Source organism: Peromyscus maniculatus, chromosome 9 (assembly GCF_049852395.1).
Source record: "Peromyscus maniculatus bairdii isolate BWxNUB_F1_BW_parent chromosome 9, HU_Pman_BW_mat_3.1, whole genome shotgun sequence".
NCBI classification, from domain to species: Eukaryota; Metazoa; Chordata; class Mammalia; order Rodentia; family Cricetidae; genus Peromyscus; species Peromyscus maniculatus.
The window spans coordinates 7,153,901-7,169,955 of record NC_134860.1 but is presented as its reverse complement, the minus strand read 5'-3'; the positions used below and the strand labels follow the sequence as shown (position 1 = coordinate 7,169,955).

Genomic DNA, 16,055 nt, shown 5'->3' with positions numbered 1-16,055 from the left:
CTCTAACCCTTGGTCTCAGGGTTTGTGGGTTACAGCTACTGGTAATGTCTGCATTGTTAACAGGACCTGAGAAGTTTAAAAATCTTTACAAGAGCAACTTTTTGAGGGATGCGCAAAAAGGTTCAGCAGTAACGGTACTTGCCACCAAGCCTGACAACCTAAATTTGCTTCCTGGGAACCATCTCCTAGGTTAAGAAAATCTGAAGTTTTGGTTGAGATTTATTGCTTTGTTGGTTTTTTGTTTTTTTGTTTTTTTGCTTATGTTTTTAAAGTTGCTTTTTAAAAAGCTATCTGCCTACTTCTCTCAGCAGGCAGTATATTTGTCCTTTTTCACAATACCATGTTTTAGGAAATTGTCCTATGCATGCTATTATAGAAAGATACATATAGTTTATTAATTGAAAAGGAAAGTTGCAGAACAAAATATACCATTTGAACTGTAAAAAGAAAAAATAAGTATATGCAGGCAGCTGTGTATGCCTAGAAATTTTCTAGAGCTATTGAGATACTGGTTATGGTCTAAAGAGTGGAGGTGGTATGGAGCAGGGTCTTAAACATTCTCCTCATAGATACTTCTGTGTATTTGAGATTGTTGCAAGTATCTCTTGGATTTTAATATCTAGTTCTTATGCACCTACTAGGTCATGAGACATGTGTGGAACTGCTTTTAGAACAGGATGTTTTCCAGAAAATAGATGGAAATGCTTTCAGTCCATTGCATTGTGCTGTGTAAGTAAAGTCATAGTGAATCAAATTCCTTGAGTATTTTAAGAAACACTGTTACTGTGACTGATAACCTTGTACCCTGTCCAGGATCAATGACAATGAAGGTGCTGCTGAGATGCTTATTGATACCTTAGGAGCCAGCATTGTGAATGCCACAGATTCAAAGGGAAGGTAGGATTCCAGTTAGTAGCATACAGTATTACTTTCAATAAGAGAAGGCACTGTAATTATTGACAACCTGTTTGAGAGCTTATAGAGAACTCAAAACTAATTGAAAACAGGATTTTGCAGATGTTGTAAATTATTATAAAGTCTTAAGTTCTTTGCATTATTAGTGCATTTAAATTTTTTTGTCATTTTATTTTAAAATGTAAACATTACTCTCCTGATTTAAGAAGTATGATTTTAAACCCAGAGAAAATAGCTTTAAAAGTTAATAGTTTTCTAAATTGGATTAAAGACTGAAAGAAGAGTCCAACAATTGTAATAAGTAGTGTTTTGGAAGTAAACTGTTATTCTTTTTAAGTTTTCTTTAATAATACAGTGTTATTTTAACAGTATTATATAGTTCATCCTTAGTTTAGACAAGTTGTAGTTTAAGATAGATTGTATAAAGTATACATATATAAACTAGAAATTTGTGAGTTCCATTGAGCTTATCTTAGCAATGCTTTTATAACCTAATATGTAAACTCTTGAAAAATTTTTGTCCTGAATTAAAGAATAATTTTTCCAGCGTATGTGCCATTCAGCTTTTGTTCTATTTCACTGTCCCAGGACTCCTCTCCATGCCGCTGCCTTCACAGACCACGTAGAGTGTTTACAGCTGCTGCTCAGCCATAATGCTCAAGTCAATTCCGTGGACTCTACTGGAAAAACACCCCTCATGATGGCTGCAGAAAATGGACAAACTAATACAGTTGGTAAAGAAACTGTTAGAGAAGCTGAGGCCTAGAGTGTGAGGTCAGCCTTGGCTACATAGTGTCTCCATAAAGAAAAGGAAAATTGTTTAGAACCTGGCTTAGTGTGCACCTATAAACTCAGCTACCCAGGAGCCTGTCAGAAGATGGCAAACGTAAGGCTACTCTGGGCTAGGTAGTAAAGCACAACCCATGTTGCTTTTTGTTTTTTTAAGCTGTTTAAGAATTCTGTTCTATGTGTGTAACTTAGATTCCCGACCCTTCTGACTTCCATGAATTATCTCACCATTCCACATTTAATTTTGGAACATTGCCCTTACTGACTGAAAAGTTTTCTTTAACAAAGTAGTTCAACCTCATGATTTAACAACACTGGCTATGGAATGAGATTGAATGAGTGTGAGTCCTAGATCTTAAGTGACCTCCTGCCTCAGTTTGTTCACTTGTAAAATGAGACAACATCTGCTTTAGAAGATTGATGTGAGGTTAACTATAACCTATAAATCCAGGACATATAAAACTTGGACATTTATTAACACTCCAAAATGTTAATTATTGTTGCTACCATCTGATTTACATAAGAATATAAAGGTTCCATATTATATGATAATATAATGCATATGTTATAGTGTTTTTCTTGCAATTAAGTATTTGTAAGAGGGATATTTTGTGCTGTATGTCTTCATTTCTCTAGTGATTTAGTGGTAGTCTGTAAACATGTTCATAAACATAAGAGCTGATGCACTTTTTCTTCCCAGAGATGCTGGTTAGCAGTGCTAGTGCAGATCTGACTTTACAAGATAAGAGTAAAAACACCGCCCTTCACTTGGCTTGCGGCAAGGTATGTACATAGTTTAAGAAGGTAGTTTCGGGCTGGAGAGATGGCTCAGAGGTTAAGAGCACCGACTGCTCTTCCAGAGGTCCTGAGTTCAATTCCCAGCACCCACATGGTGGCTCACAACCATCTGCAATGAGATCTGGCGCCCTCTTCTGGCCTGCAGGGACACATGCAGGCAGAATACTGTATACATAATAAATAAATAAATCTTTAAAAAAAAATGCAGAATTTAAAAAAAAAAAGAATGTAGTTTCATGGTTACTATTGGGTGACATCAAGTTTTTCAGCTCACTAAAATGAACAGAAGTTAGAAACAAACCTAATGATTACTAACCCCGAGTTTCTTGGGTGGAGGTGGGGTGGGAAGTGTTGGCTTACTAGGTTTTCAAAAACAAGTGTAACACTTACTTAACTGCTACTGACCTGTCTTCTTATTCCCATTTCTGATGCCTTTGAATAAATACTTCAGACATTCGCTTAGAAAAATTGTGATAGGTGTGTAATATTGTACATATGGTAAAGATGATTGAGTTTATATGTTTGTTCTTAATAGTGTACAGTTTTTAAGACCTATTTGCCACAATTTTAGGGTCATGAAACTAGTGCCTTGTTAATACTGGAAAAGATAACAGATAGAAACCTCATCAATGCAACCAATGCAGCCTTGCAAACGTAAGTACTTTGAGTATCTGGGTAAACTTAGTGATCTATATAATTCTAAAAAAGGATAAATGCACTTTTTAAAATGTGACCAGAGGATTGGGGATTTAGTTCAGTGGTGGAGCCCTTGCCTAGCCAGCACAAGGCCCTGGGTTCAGTCCTCAGTTCCGGGGGAGGGGGAAATGTGACCAGTAGTATAGATTAGTTACAAACTGTTTAAATAATAATTCCCGGTCTCCCCCGAGGATCTCAGTCCTCGGGGGAGACCTTGATCTGGAGGAGGTGGGAATGGGGGGTGGGCTGGGGGGAAGGGGAGGGGGGAAGGGAGAGAACAAGGGGATCTGTGGCTGTTATGTAGAACTGAATAGTATTGTAAAATAAAATAAAATTAAAAAAAACTCACTTCTGAAATCATGTAACTAAAAAATATATTACTTTAAAAGATTTTGAACTGAAACTTTATTACAACGTTGATGATTTTTTTTTCTCAGTTTACTTACTCATATAATTTTCTAAAAGAAGGCTTTGCTATTCTGTGTGTTATCAAAACTAACTAAAAAGTGCCATTTCATACTAGCAATAAATGAGGTAAGAAGCTGTGTGTGTGTGTGTGTGTGTGTGTGTGTGTGTGTGTGTGTGTGTGTAGCTTAAAGAAGTTTCCGAAAGAATCAATCTCTTAGTATAAGCAGTAAGTCTTGAGTTTGACTGACAGAGATCTTAGGCCCATGTCTCCCGTCTTTGTCTTCCAATTTCCATTGGTTTTAAAAGAGAAAAAAAAAAAAGCTTGAAATAGTTCACATTCCGGGTTCAGGCAAATCCCTCAACGCTCCAAATATTAGTCATGAGGCCAATAAACATCTTTTAAAGATTATTAGAATTTGTGGTATTGTAGTTTATAGCTTTTATTATGTATTCATTAACTTCATTTCTTAGCAAGTTAAGACTGTAGTTCCCCCAGTCCCAGTGGACATCTACATACAACATTGTGGAAGAGGGGATCAAAAGATGGTAAGAGCCAGAGGGTCAAGGAATTTTTTGTGAGATTGTGTCTTCTAGTAAGGTCAGAAGCTAAACCCATAAAGTCTTGCCAACATGGCTGCCTAAACATGACCCGAATAAGGACAACAACATTAGCCATGCCAGAGTGGACCAGGGAAAACCCAGGAGGTCTCAACCCCTCACAAAGAACTACTGGTACCTAAGGAATGCTGAGAGCAGAGAATGGTCTTCTCCAAGGAAGAGCATGCCAATCCAATGCCAGTAGTCAGCCCAGAAAACAAACATACAATATATACAAGTGGCATTATACAAACTGAACAGGTTATATTTAGGAATATATATGTATATACATATATACATGGAATAAAAATAAATAAAAAAAGACGCTATGAATTTGAAAAAGAGTATATGGGAGGGTTTAGAGACGGGAAAGGGAAATGATGTAATTATATTAAAACCTCAAAAGTACAAGAAATTAAAAGAAGAATGTAATTCATTTGGTTAACTTTTTAAATATGGAGCCTTGGAAAGTACAAAGGATTCGATCGGGTCAGGAAACTACTACTGATGTCTAAGGCTGAGCTTCTTTTGGAGGTGCTACTCTTCCTTGATTGAGAACTAGGTGTCTCGGTCCTTATCTCTAGGTCTTCACAACTTGACCAGATGCTCCGTGCAGGCAGGTGTGTGTCTGTGCATGGACTGCACATATATGTACAATTTTCCCCCCACAGGCCTCTGCATGTTGCTGCCCGAAATGGGCTAACAATGGTTGTTCAAGAGCTTCTGGGGAAAGGAGCAAGTGTACTTGCCGTGGATGAAAATGGTAAGTAAGCTCTATGCGCCCTTCCCTTAGCCAACTTCTTGGTAGAAGTTTTTTCTTGATGGTGCATCTTTGAAGTAAAATAAAGTTCTGTACTTTTTTATTGGGCAAAGAAGAACACTGAAATTAATATTGAGGAGTTCTTTGTAGTAGAGAAATAAGAGCAAAAGGAACAAGAAAAAAGTCCATCTGGTAGGTGAGCATCTGAATTCATATATCTTCTATTAAACCAAATGTGATGTTTACTATTTGGTCACCACTATTATTTATTTTGGTAGCCAAAGATTCATTCAACAAATATTTACCAAGGCCCTATGAGAATGTCATAATTTCAGGCAAAGCCAGTCCTTCTACTCTTAAATGAGATTCTGTTACCTCTTTCCTATTAGAGACCCTCACTTTAGCAATTACTCCCTCTCAGTATATCACTTTATGTATTTGCGGTGTTGGAATCAAATCCAAGGCCTTGTGCATACTCTGCAAGTGCTCTACTTAGCTGCACCCTCAGCCTCACCCGTCAACATAAAGACATTCATTAGTCTGCCACCTTAGCAGTCACTGATCTCACAGCTGCTGCCAGCTGCCACTGTGTTTTACTCCAGGGTTGACTTCACATAGGCAGGCCTTTGTCCCCACCACACTGTAGAACTCTTCTCATCAAGGTTCTTGGTTCTCCACGGTATTAAGTCAGTTCTTGTTTCACTTGGCAGGTCAGCTTTTAATATGTGATTACTCCTTTTTTCTTGGTAAACTTCTTTTACTTGGCTTTTAGGGGATCCACACTAACGTAAAGTTCTGAAGTCTAAATCCTTTTTTCTTTTTTTCTCTGTCTGCATTTACCCTCTAGGTGACTACTCTAACCCTTGATTCTAAAAATTATTTGCTGAGACTTCCTAAATGTATATTGCCAGCCCATCCCTTCCCAGTGTCTGCATTCATATATCTAACTGCTTAACTAATAATACCATATGGATGTCTAATAAACAGAACTTTCAACCCTTTTCCTTACCCTTCCAATCCTGATTTCAGTTGAAGACAGGTGCTTTCTTTATAGCTCAAGGCAGGAATGTGAATTGTCCTCGGTTCCTCTCTCATGCCCACTGTACACTCCATCAGCAAATGCTATTGATTACTTTTAAAGTAATCCAGTATTTGAATCCATCTTTCTCTCTGCTTACTACCCTCACAGATATTTTTTAAAACACATGATAATATATTTCTTCTGTCAATTTATTCCTAGTTCTCACAGTGACCTACAAAGTACTCCACTCTTGTGACCTTTCTGCCTCATTTTGCCTCTCCAGAGAAACTACCACAGAGTCTGTATGTGCATTATAGTTTTTGTTTTAGCTGTCTTCTGCCTGGAACACTCTGATCTGCAAATATTCTTTGACTAAATCCTTCACCTGTTTCAAATCATAGCTTCTCCTTAAAGCTTTACCTCACTAATAAATTGTATTACAGCATTCGGTGTCCCAGTTAGCCTATTCATCTCTTGTTCTCGATAAAGCTTATTATAGTCTAACTTACTGAATATGATGTATTTTTTCATGCTGATGTGTGTCTCATCCATTAGCATGAATATGCACTCCATAAAAGCAGAGAATCTGTCATCTGTGTTCACTAATGTTTTCTAAGTGTCAGAAGAGTTTGGGAGTTTAGTAGATGTTTGTTACATGTTTTAATATGTCAAACTGTTAAGCCTGAGGCTTCTGTGTGGAATAAGTATGACATAGTCTACTCTCTATAAAGGAACATTAAAGAATGTTGACCGTTCCTTACAAGATCAGATCAAAGACATTCCAAAATAGCAGCAAGTGGCGAGGGAACGTTTGTTTGTTTTTCAAGACAGGGTTTCTCTGTACCTTTGGTGCCTGTCCTGGATCTCACTCTGTAGACCAGGCTGGCCTAGAACTCACAGAGATCCATTTGGTTCTGCCTCCCGAATGCTGGGGTTAAAGATTGTGCACCACTGTCACCGGCTTTTTTTTTTATTATTGATAACTTTTTTTCATATAATATATTTTGATCATGTTTTCTCCTTCCAATTCTTCCCATATCCTCTCTACCTCCCTACTCACCCAATTTTATGTTCTCTCTCCCTCTCCTTAAAATTAAACAAAAAACACACACACAAAAAAAAAAAACCCACAAAAAATGGAAATCAAAATAAATAAGCAAAAGACCAATAAGGAAAAAAAAAAGTCCAAAGCAAATGACACGTCTACAAAAATACAAAATATTAAAAATATTTAAAAATATGAAAATAATAGTTTTGTTGGCCAACTTTTTTTGTTGTTGTTGTTGTTGTCGTTTTTTGTTGTTGTTGGTTTTTGCTAGGGGTGGGGTGGGGGACATTTCACAAGAGGGTCTCTCTGTGTAACAGTTGTGGCTGTCCTGGAATCCCCTCTGTAGACCAGACCGGCCTCCTCCGACTCTTACAACCTCTCCCCGCTCCTCTTCCACAGAGATCCTTGAGCCTTTGAGGGGAGAGCTTTGATGCAGACATCTCATTTAGTATTAAGTGCTCTAATATCTGTCGCTCTGCACATTGTCCAGTTGCAGGTTTCTGTGTGTGAGTTAGTTAGTTAGTTAGTTAGTTAGTTAGTTAGTTAGTTAGTGAGAGAGCCTTCTAAGCTGAAAGAGCAATAAACCTATTGAGAGAACTTGAGGTGAGTCAGGCGTTAGATCAGGTTGTTAGGAGCCTAACGTTAGAAAGATGGCAGCTTGCCTGAAAGGGGAGCAGCAAGCTGGAGTAGGGAAACAAGACCTAGAGGCATAGATGGCCACCAGCATCGAGATGAGGTGCTCAGAGTGAAAAAGAACATGGATGCTTCCTAGAGTGTATGGTCATAGGTCTTTGGGATCTGGTAAGGAGGGATGAGGTTTTGTAGATGAAGTCATATTCACTGTGACTTGAGAAGCTTGTGTGGATGATACTTTAAATGGCATTGAGCCAAGAATACCCTGTATTAACTTTATTTGGACACAAATGGAAAGCTGAATGAAACTGGGCAGTTAAATGTATGGATCTGAAACACAGACGCACAATCTAGATATTTCTAGGAATACAGCTACTTGTATAGATTAAAATGAATGCCACATTATGCATATTATGATAGCTGCCAACATGTACTTCTTTGTTGACTGTTTATAGGAATTCATGTTGTCTTTTTAAGAAATGAAAAAGAAGTGGGCCAGTGTGTGGCACTACTTTATTCCCAGCATTCAGGAGGCAGGGGCAGATGGGTCTCTGAGTTCGAGGCCAGCCAGGACATACAGAGAAACCCTGTCTCAGAAAGATAGAAAAGAAAAGGATCATATCCTGTTGATGAAGGTTCCCCACTGGTAACCTAGTTATCCTCTAATGCCTTTGACATGTTTCATAGTAATGTGGCTTTAATTCACAAGCTAATATGTCAATAATCTCATGATTGTGTGTAGTGATAGTTGTAAATCAGTCTAGTAACAACAGGTTGATGATTAATTACATTATGAAGACTAAATAAAGACAAGATAAAGGGGCCAGTACATTCTGTGCCTTTGTTCGTTTCCAAGAATGGGGCTAGTGGTATTGGAAGAGGAGCAGGAGGAGGAGGAGGAACATATTACATATTCATGGACTGTCCTCAAGAAGTTTCTCATGTAACCACACCAGCTCATGTAGAAGAGAGAAGCTTCTGTTTTCAGAAGCCACTGATGAGAGATGTGTTCCCACTCACTCAGGTCTTTGTGTCCTATATCTAATGGTTTGGCTCTGCTTGCCAGCATCAGGGTAATAGTAGCTGCCACCTTCACATTTTCAGAAGAGCCTTCAAAGATATGTGAGAAGAAAGCTGTTGCTCAGGCACTTTGAGGAAGTAGTTTAATTAAAACATACTCATCCTTCAGCCACTCTTGCCAGTTCTTTGGGGTAGTCAGCTAGTTGTTCCCTTTGACCTTTAGCAAAATGGCAATTTTACTTGAAGGCTAATAATAATGATAATGAAAAGATGTGGAAGAAGAGGTGACAGCCAGATGCCCAGTAGTTAAAGGTATATATTGTGGTATGATCCTATAATGAAATACAATACAGCAGCAAAAATTACCTGACTATAGTTGCCTGTAACAAAATTAGGTCTCATACACAATTAAGCAAAAGAAGTCATATTTAAAAATATGTATACTATATGCTTCTATTTATATTAGGTAACAAAATTAGGTCTCATACACAATTAAGCAAAAGAAGTCATATTTAAAAATATGTATACTATATGCTTCTATTTATATTAGGTTCAAAAAACTAAGTAACAAGGAAATAGTTACCACAGAAGGAAAAGGTCTGGATAGAGTTACCACTGTGGAGGAAGAAAAAACATACAGCACTTGTGGTGTCTGGTGATGTTCTTTCTTTGTCCTTTCTTGTTCTGGCTGGTGACTATCAGTATTTGGTTTGTGATAAAGCTATTTTAAAAACAAATAAGTCTTTTCAAATATATATGCAGATGCTGAAATAAGCATAAAATGAAAAACAATGCAACAATAAATGAAGCTATAGTTTAAAATTATAAGACATCTGTGGCATTAGCACTTTTTGGCTCCATATGGTTAAAACAAGTAAGAACAAAACTTCATATGGAGTAATTGAAACTTGCCATCACACAGTGTTACTTTCACCATCTTCTCCCACTTCATCCACAAGGCTAGTTCTTTGCCAACCAAGGTACCACGTGCTTCCTCCATTGTTTGCCCACTGATGCTTGCTGTTGGGGCACTTGATGTATGAAGGTTGTCTGCTAAGATAAAAGGAAATACTTGTCTTAAATTCTTGGCTTTTAACATTTGCCTGTTTAGTTTATTATTTTCTTGCATGGATGTGTCTACCCAGTAGACCCCAGGAATCTATAAGTGCATACCACTGTGCCTGGTTTACTTACATGGATTCTGGGTTTGAACTTACGTCTTCATGCTTACAGGGTACTTTATCTACTGGGCCATCTCCCCAACACCCAGTTTACCTACTATAGTCTTCAACTGAGGCTGCCTGACAAACACATTAGGAAATGTTAAATTGACAACTATAATTCATTTGGTTTGTAGTTAATGAGCATCTCTTTAATGCTTAATTCATATATATTTAGATTCTCAGCATATAAAAGTTGAATTACACAGGTATGAATTGACACTAAGAATTGGCTCAGTGTTTTAAAGGGAGGTTGGCTAATCTATGTGTTTGTTGTGGTTTTTTCTTCTCCTTATTCTACGAATGCCCAGTATTTTCTGAGTTGGGTTGGATGTGTGATGGGTTGGGTGAGATGTTGGGGAAAGTATGTATCTCAAGGCCCTAGTTTCTTCTCATATTTAGTATTATTATGAATGCTTTCTTTCACCCCCGCATTTTTATGATCATGTCTCTTTCTGCTTACTAGAAAGTTATCAATCTGCTATAAGAATTTGTTATAAGAATCTATGTGTAAAGTTTAAGACCTTTAGACTTACTACCCCATGTTTCATGGGTCTTAGGATACTAATTTTTAAATTTTAAATTGAATCCTAGGCTATACTCCAGCTTTGGCCTGTGCTCCCAATAAGGATGTGGCTGACTGCCTGGCTCTCATTTTGGCCACCATGATGCCTGTCTCCTCAAGTAGCCCATTGTCATCCCTGACATTCAATGCCATTAACCGTTATACCAACACCTCAAAAACAGTTAGCTTTGAAGCCTTGCCTATCATGAGGAATGAACCTAGCTCCTATTGCAGTTTCAACAACATTGGTGGGGAACAAGAGTACTTGTACACTGACGTGGATGAGCTCAACGACTCTGACTCTGAGACCTACTGAAAGGCTGAGCTAAAGGTCTAAAGAAGTTCCGACACTGAAACTTCACACCGGGCTTTTTCGGGAAAAAAAGCACTTTTCTTACTCATATACAAATTCATTCTGAAGAAAGATCACGCAGTGAACGAATAGAAGAAATGTGATGACATTAGGAAGAAGAATCTTAAAGGCAAGTTTTGCAAAAGGAACTTCTAGAATCTTAATAATGACTTGACCAGTGGAAAACACATTGATGTCGATTGCTTTGTGGGATTGTTTAATTGGCTTTGCAGGGCCAGAAACTGGGACGCTGCTCCCTGACCTGCTTATGCAGGCAACACTGCTCTAAGGGAAGAGATAAGGACACTAGGTTAAATTGTACCCAGAAAACTACAGCTAAATTTAAATGCAATAAACGTTTGGTATAGTAGGCATTATGTACACACCAAATTGCCAAAGGACCAAATAGCGTACAGATTTTTTTTTATCGGAACGCCATTTTGTGGAAACAGAAGTAGGTGAAATGAGACGTCATCTAAAGCGAACTTCAATACTTCTGAAAATGAAGCTAAGATTTGGTTTGGTGTTGATTTTTGTAAAGAAAACATCGGAAAGCCTTCCAGTGCTGTATTAACCCATGAAAGAAAGCAAGTGTCTTTTTATGGTTTGTTTGTTGGTTGGTTTTTTGTTTTTTGGTTTTTTGGTTTTTTTTTTTTTCATAAAAATTTTAAGATTCCAGTTTTTATAAAATTCAAAACCAGCTGACTAGGTGCAGTGTGAGTGGAAGTACGTGTGACAGAGATGTAGATAAGTCAGGGCTGCTACCCACTGTTGAGTGGTTTGGTTTTAAAATGAACTCTGTTTCTTTAAGGAATTCCATAGTGGAAATGTTTTTGATGAAATTAAAAATCAGATCATATTACCTATTGTAGCTCAGTGGTCCTGGGGAGTGGGACTGTTTGAGCCTCTGCTTGGGTGACACACCTCCACCTTTGGGTTGGAGGACTTTTGGTGTCATTTATTAATGTTTGAGCTTTGCAAAGCAAGAATCAAAATTTTTTTAAAAATTAAACTTGTTTTGAGAGATCATCTAAAGCTGGTTTTAAATTGCATAAAAACTAGAATTTTAAATTTTTTATATAAAAGAAAAAAGACATCTGCTTTCTCTCATGGTTTAATGCAGTATGAAGGCTTTCATATGTTCATATGTTTCCTTTCTTTCTTTCTTTTTTTTGAGACAGGGTTTCTCTGTGCACCTCCGCTGTCCTGGAATTCACTGTGTAGATCAGGCTGGCCTCAAAAACACAGGGATCCACCTGCCTCTGCCTCCTGAGTGCTAGCTAAAGGTGTGTACCACCATGCCCAGATTCAGGTATTTTCTTTATATAAATCAACATCAAAGCATTTGGCTTCATTTTCAGAAGTGTTGAAGTTTGGTGTAGATGATGATTCATGATATAAACAGAATCAGGTCACTTGGAAGGCATTTCTATATTGGGCAGAATTTAAAATTCTTCAGGCTTTAGGCTCAAGTCAGATCTAGAGTAGCATGTTTGCAGCTTGTACTGTCGGAGAGAGATTGCCTGCCAAATTGGAGACTGCCTTTCAGGTAATAGAGAAGGGGCTGACATTAGGCTTTTAAACAACACTTCTCTGTGGTTCTGCTTTTATTGTAACTGTTACTTTCCCAGTAAAAATGATTTCACATGGGGGGGGGGATCTTAATAGAGCTGGATAAAGTTCCATACATTGCAACAAAATGATACCAATTCACCTTATCCTTTTTGTATTGTGAAACTGGAACTTTATGACATTGTAAATTATCAGCTGGTTTTTCTGAATATAAAGTGTGAAAACACAGAACAGTATTTTGATCTATTTGATAATTTTGTGGGTTTTTTGAAGAATTAATGAGCATGTACATAGAAATAGTGACTGCTTGAATACTGTATTTACTTGCACTCTTTGAGTACATCAAAATTCCTGTATATTTTAGAGTATAATAAAACACAGATGTGAGTTGTATTTAATGAATAATGTATTTGTATCTGTGCATATTACTTAAAAATCTATAAAGTTTCTAGGGCATTGACTACTAGATTTTAAGCATTTTTTTCTAAAATATTTACAAAATTATAAATATAATCTCCATCTTTTCTTTATAATATAAAGAAGTTGTAATGAACCCTTCCTAACTAATAGTGGTAGAAGGGTAAATATGCATTTTAAAGACCGTAGACTACATTTTCTATTGTACCTTTTAAAAAAAAGAAAACTCAAGAGGATTCTAAAAGTATACCATATGTGTGCTTTCTCTTTCCTTTTAGGAATTCTCTTCTGAATTCCCTGAGGGAATTTTCTAGAATCTCAGAATTGAAAGAGACCTGAGGTTCATCCAGTCTAACCTCTTAACCAATGCAGGCGTCCCTTCTCCAAGGTTGTCTTTCCACCTTGAACACTTGCAGTGACTCTACCTCACAAGCAGTGCATTCATTGTTGAGCAGCTCTTTAGGAGGGCTCCTTAACGGAGTTGAAGCCTCCCTCCGGGTAACTTCTGTCCTGGGCCCAGCTCTGTCCTCCAGGAGAGTGTGGGAAGAATGAATCTTCCACCCTCTGCCACGTCTTCTCTTTCACAGGCTGTTGACTCCTTTGCTGCAGTGATTTCCAGAAGGACTCATTAGACACATTGTCTCCACATCTAATGAAATCCAAGGTGTAGCTATAAAGTAACAAACCCATCGTTTAATTTATCCTCCTGTGTATGTAGAGACCGAAGATCATGCCTCACTTTATGTAAATGATGCCATAACTGAAAACATTTGGGAGGTAGTTGGTGCTGTTGCCAGCCAACTAGGAAAGCTGTTCCTTTGCTTTGTGGTAGTTTGTCCCTGACTTGAGCAACCCACTTCATTTGGTGTGCACCCGAAGAGGGAAATTCTGAAGTACTGTCCAGAAAGTGTTGACCAACACCAGTATTTGGAATAAATACACATATATGAGCAAAGCAAAGGACCCTAAGTTACTTTATAGTTACATGCACCTCATGTGGGAAAAGCACTGGACCTGGTTCTGTGGTGTTTTATCCTCGCCCAGAAGGGAAAGCCTGTCAGCCTTTAACCTCTGTGTGAAAGGTGATATCTGAAATACATGTATTACAGTAATACCAGCTTTTGCTCAAAAACAACTTTGGGGAAATAGTGATGATAGGTGACCTCGAACAGTGCCATTTAGTTCAGGAGATCTCTAAATGTAGCTGTAAATTTGGGGTTAATTTGGCTTCATACATTGGATCTTTTAAATGAAATAAAAATTTTTAATGCAAAAAAATCAAGTGTCTTTCTTTTTCACACGTAAATAATGTTTCCCTTTAAAATGTGTAGTGATAAGTTATGGCAGGTTTTCAGATAGGTGTTTTGCAGGTTGTTTCAAGTAGCCCAGGATGGATTCCTGGTCATTCTTCCTCCACTTCCAAGTGCTGGGATTACAGGTATGTGCCTCCATGCCCATCTCTGAGTTTTGTCCTTAAAAGTTCAATGGCTTTTTAATAAAGTTATCTTGGACTTTTGAACTTATCTAAATGAATCTTTGAAATGTATTAAGTATTTATTTCTTACCTGCTATGTACCTGGGGTAGCAATAGGCAGAATGGTGGTAGTACCTTCAATGGCGAATAGTTTGATCTTGAGACAGTAGAAGCAGAAAGTGATAAAATATGATTGAGATAAGCTGCTGAGGGAGGCAGGAACAGGACACCTTGAGGAAGACAGAACAAGCTTCATGGAGGAGGTGGCGCAGAGAGTGACATCAAGGAACAGGCTGAATTAAGTGATTTCTTAGGTTCCAGAGCAGAGCCAGCGGCCTCCAAGTGCTCGGAAGATGGCTACGTGGGGACGCCGTGCTCTTCAGCACTTCGCTTCCTGTGTATGCAAAGAGGCAATAAGAAACTAGATGGAGCTTAGATAACAGGCATAAAAACACACAGACATTAATAACTGGAGCGACAGATTAAAGGGGGCTTTAATCTTTCTTGAAATCATTTCTGCAGGTAACAATAATAGAAAAGGCCAATACAGCATTTATCATGTGTCAGGCAGTCGTAAAATGCTTGAAATACATTATCCCTTAATCCCATAACTGAGATAGGTTCTCTTAATAGCATTTAACATATGGAAGAAGATGAAACAATTTTTTACCAGGGCGGTAATTTTTAAAGCCTGAATTCAAATTCAGGCAGTCCTCCTTTACCATGATCCTTTAATGGTCTCCTATCATGTTTGCTGATTTTCTGTTAAAATCTTGACTTCAAAGTTGTTAAATTTCCTTCAGTTTTATTTTCATAGATGACTATTTTTAGAACAAACAGAAATTTGGTTATGACCGATACTGAACACTTGCAGCTTGCAAAGGATCTGAGGCTCTGGATGTAGAGAGGTGTGGGAGGATGTAGTGTCATTCACCCTATGATGGAGTAGCTCCAGAAAACCGGCCATCTGCTCACCTCCCAGTTACTTGAGCACCCTGTATCTCACTTGCTTAAAATTATCTTCATGCCTTTGTAGGTTGGCTGATAGAGACTTGTTGAGTGACTGCTTCGAGCTGGGCCTGCACAGGCCTTTGCCACCTCTTAGAAGCTGACCTTCGTTTGTCTTATCTGTGTTCACCCTTGAGCCTGAGTTGAAATATAAGAAGTTACATGGGCTGGGTGGTGGTGGCACACACCTTTAACCCCAGCACTCAGGAGGCAGAGCCAGGTGGATCTCTGAGTTCGAGGCCAGCCTGGTCTACATAGTGAGTTCCAGGACAGGCTCCAAAGCTACACAGAGAAACCCTGTCTCAAAGAAAAAAAAAGAAGAAGAAGTTACATGGACGTTTTCATGAGCCTGGAAGGAATCTGACCACACCAACATGATTTGTGCCCTCTGTGTATCAATCACATCTACTGCCACCCCATTGAGCTTAACAAGTGGCATGGCAAACCTAGCCCCTCTAGGACGGGAGGATGGTTTGGGTGCAGCTTCCAAGTTCATAGTTCTAAGATGGTGTGCCTGCTGGTTGGTTGCACTTAGAGGTGTATTTCATGCCTATTTCTTCTTTCTTTGTATTTGTGTTCCCCTCCTGTTTGTTTCCTTTGAAACACGGTCTTGCTGTGAGGCCTAAATTGACATCAAACTTGGGATCCCACTGCTTCAGCTGAGGGCTTCAGTTACAAGTGTGTCCTGCCACCATGCTCAGTTAGTTCTTGATTCCCTTCTAGTGTCGTGGGTCTGGGAGGTGGAGAGGTTTAGGGAGTAAA

General features: G+C 38.4%; 1 protein-coding gene across 7 annotated transcripts in view; it reads left to right on the top strand.

Annotated features, from left to right (window-relative positions):
* The window catches only part of Ankrd28 (ankyrin repeat domain 28), a 140,601-nt gene extending 126,512 nt beyond the window's left edge, over positions 1–14,089 (top strand). For 6 of the 7 annotated variants that reach the window (XM_076544287.1, XM_076544288.1, XM_076544290.1 and 3 more), the window contains 7 exons: positions 642–729; positions 814–897; positions 1,504–1,649; positions 2,405–2,487; positions 3,074–3,156; positions 4,875–4,966; positions 10,500–12,787. In XM_076544287.1, coding sequence (XP_076400402.1) covers positions 642–729; positions 814–897; positions 1,504–1,649; positions 2,405–2,487; positions 3,074–3,156; positions 4,875–4,966; positions 10,500–10,786 — 863 coding nt within the window. In that variant the 3' untranslated portion in view covers positions 10,787–12,787. Of the gene's footprint in view, positions 1–641; positions 730–813; positions 898–1,503; positions 1,650–2,404; positions 2,488–3,073; positions 3,157–4,874; positions 4,967–10,499; positions 12,788–13,089 lie in introns of those variants that run through there. The other variant, XR_013042189.1, reaches the window with a different exon arrangement.
* The last annotated feature ends 1,966 nt before the right edge of the window (positions 14,090–16,055 follow it).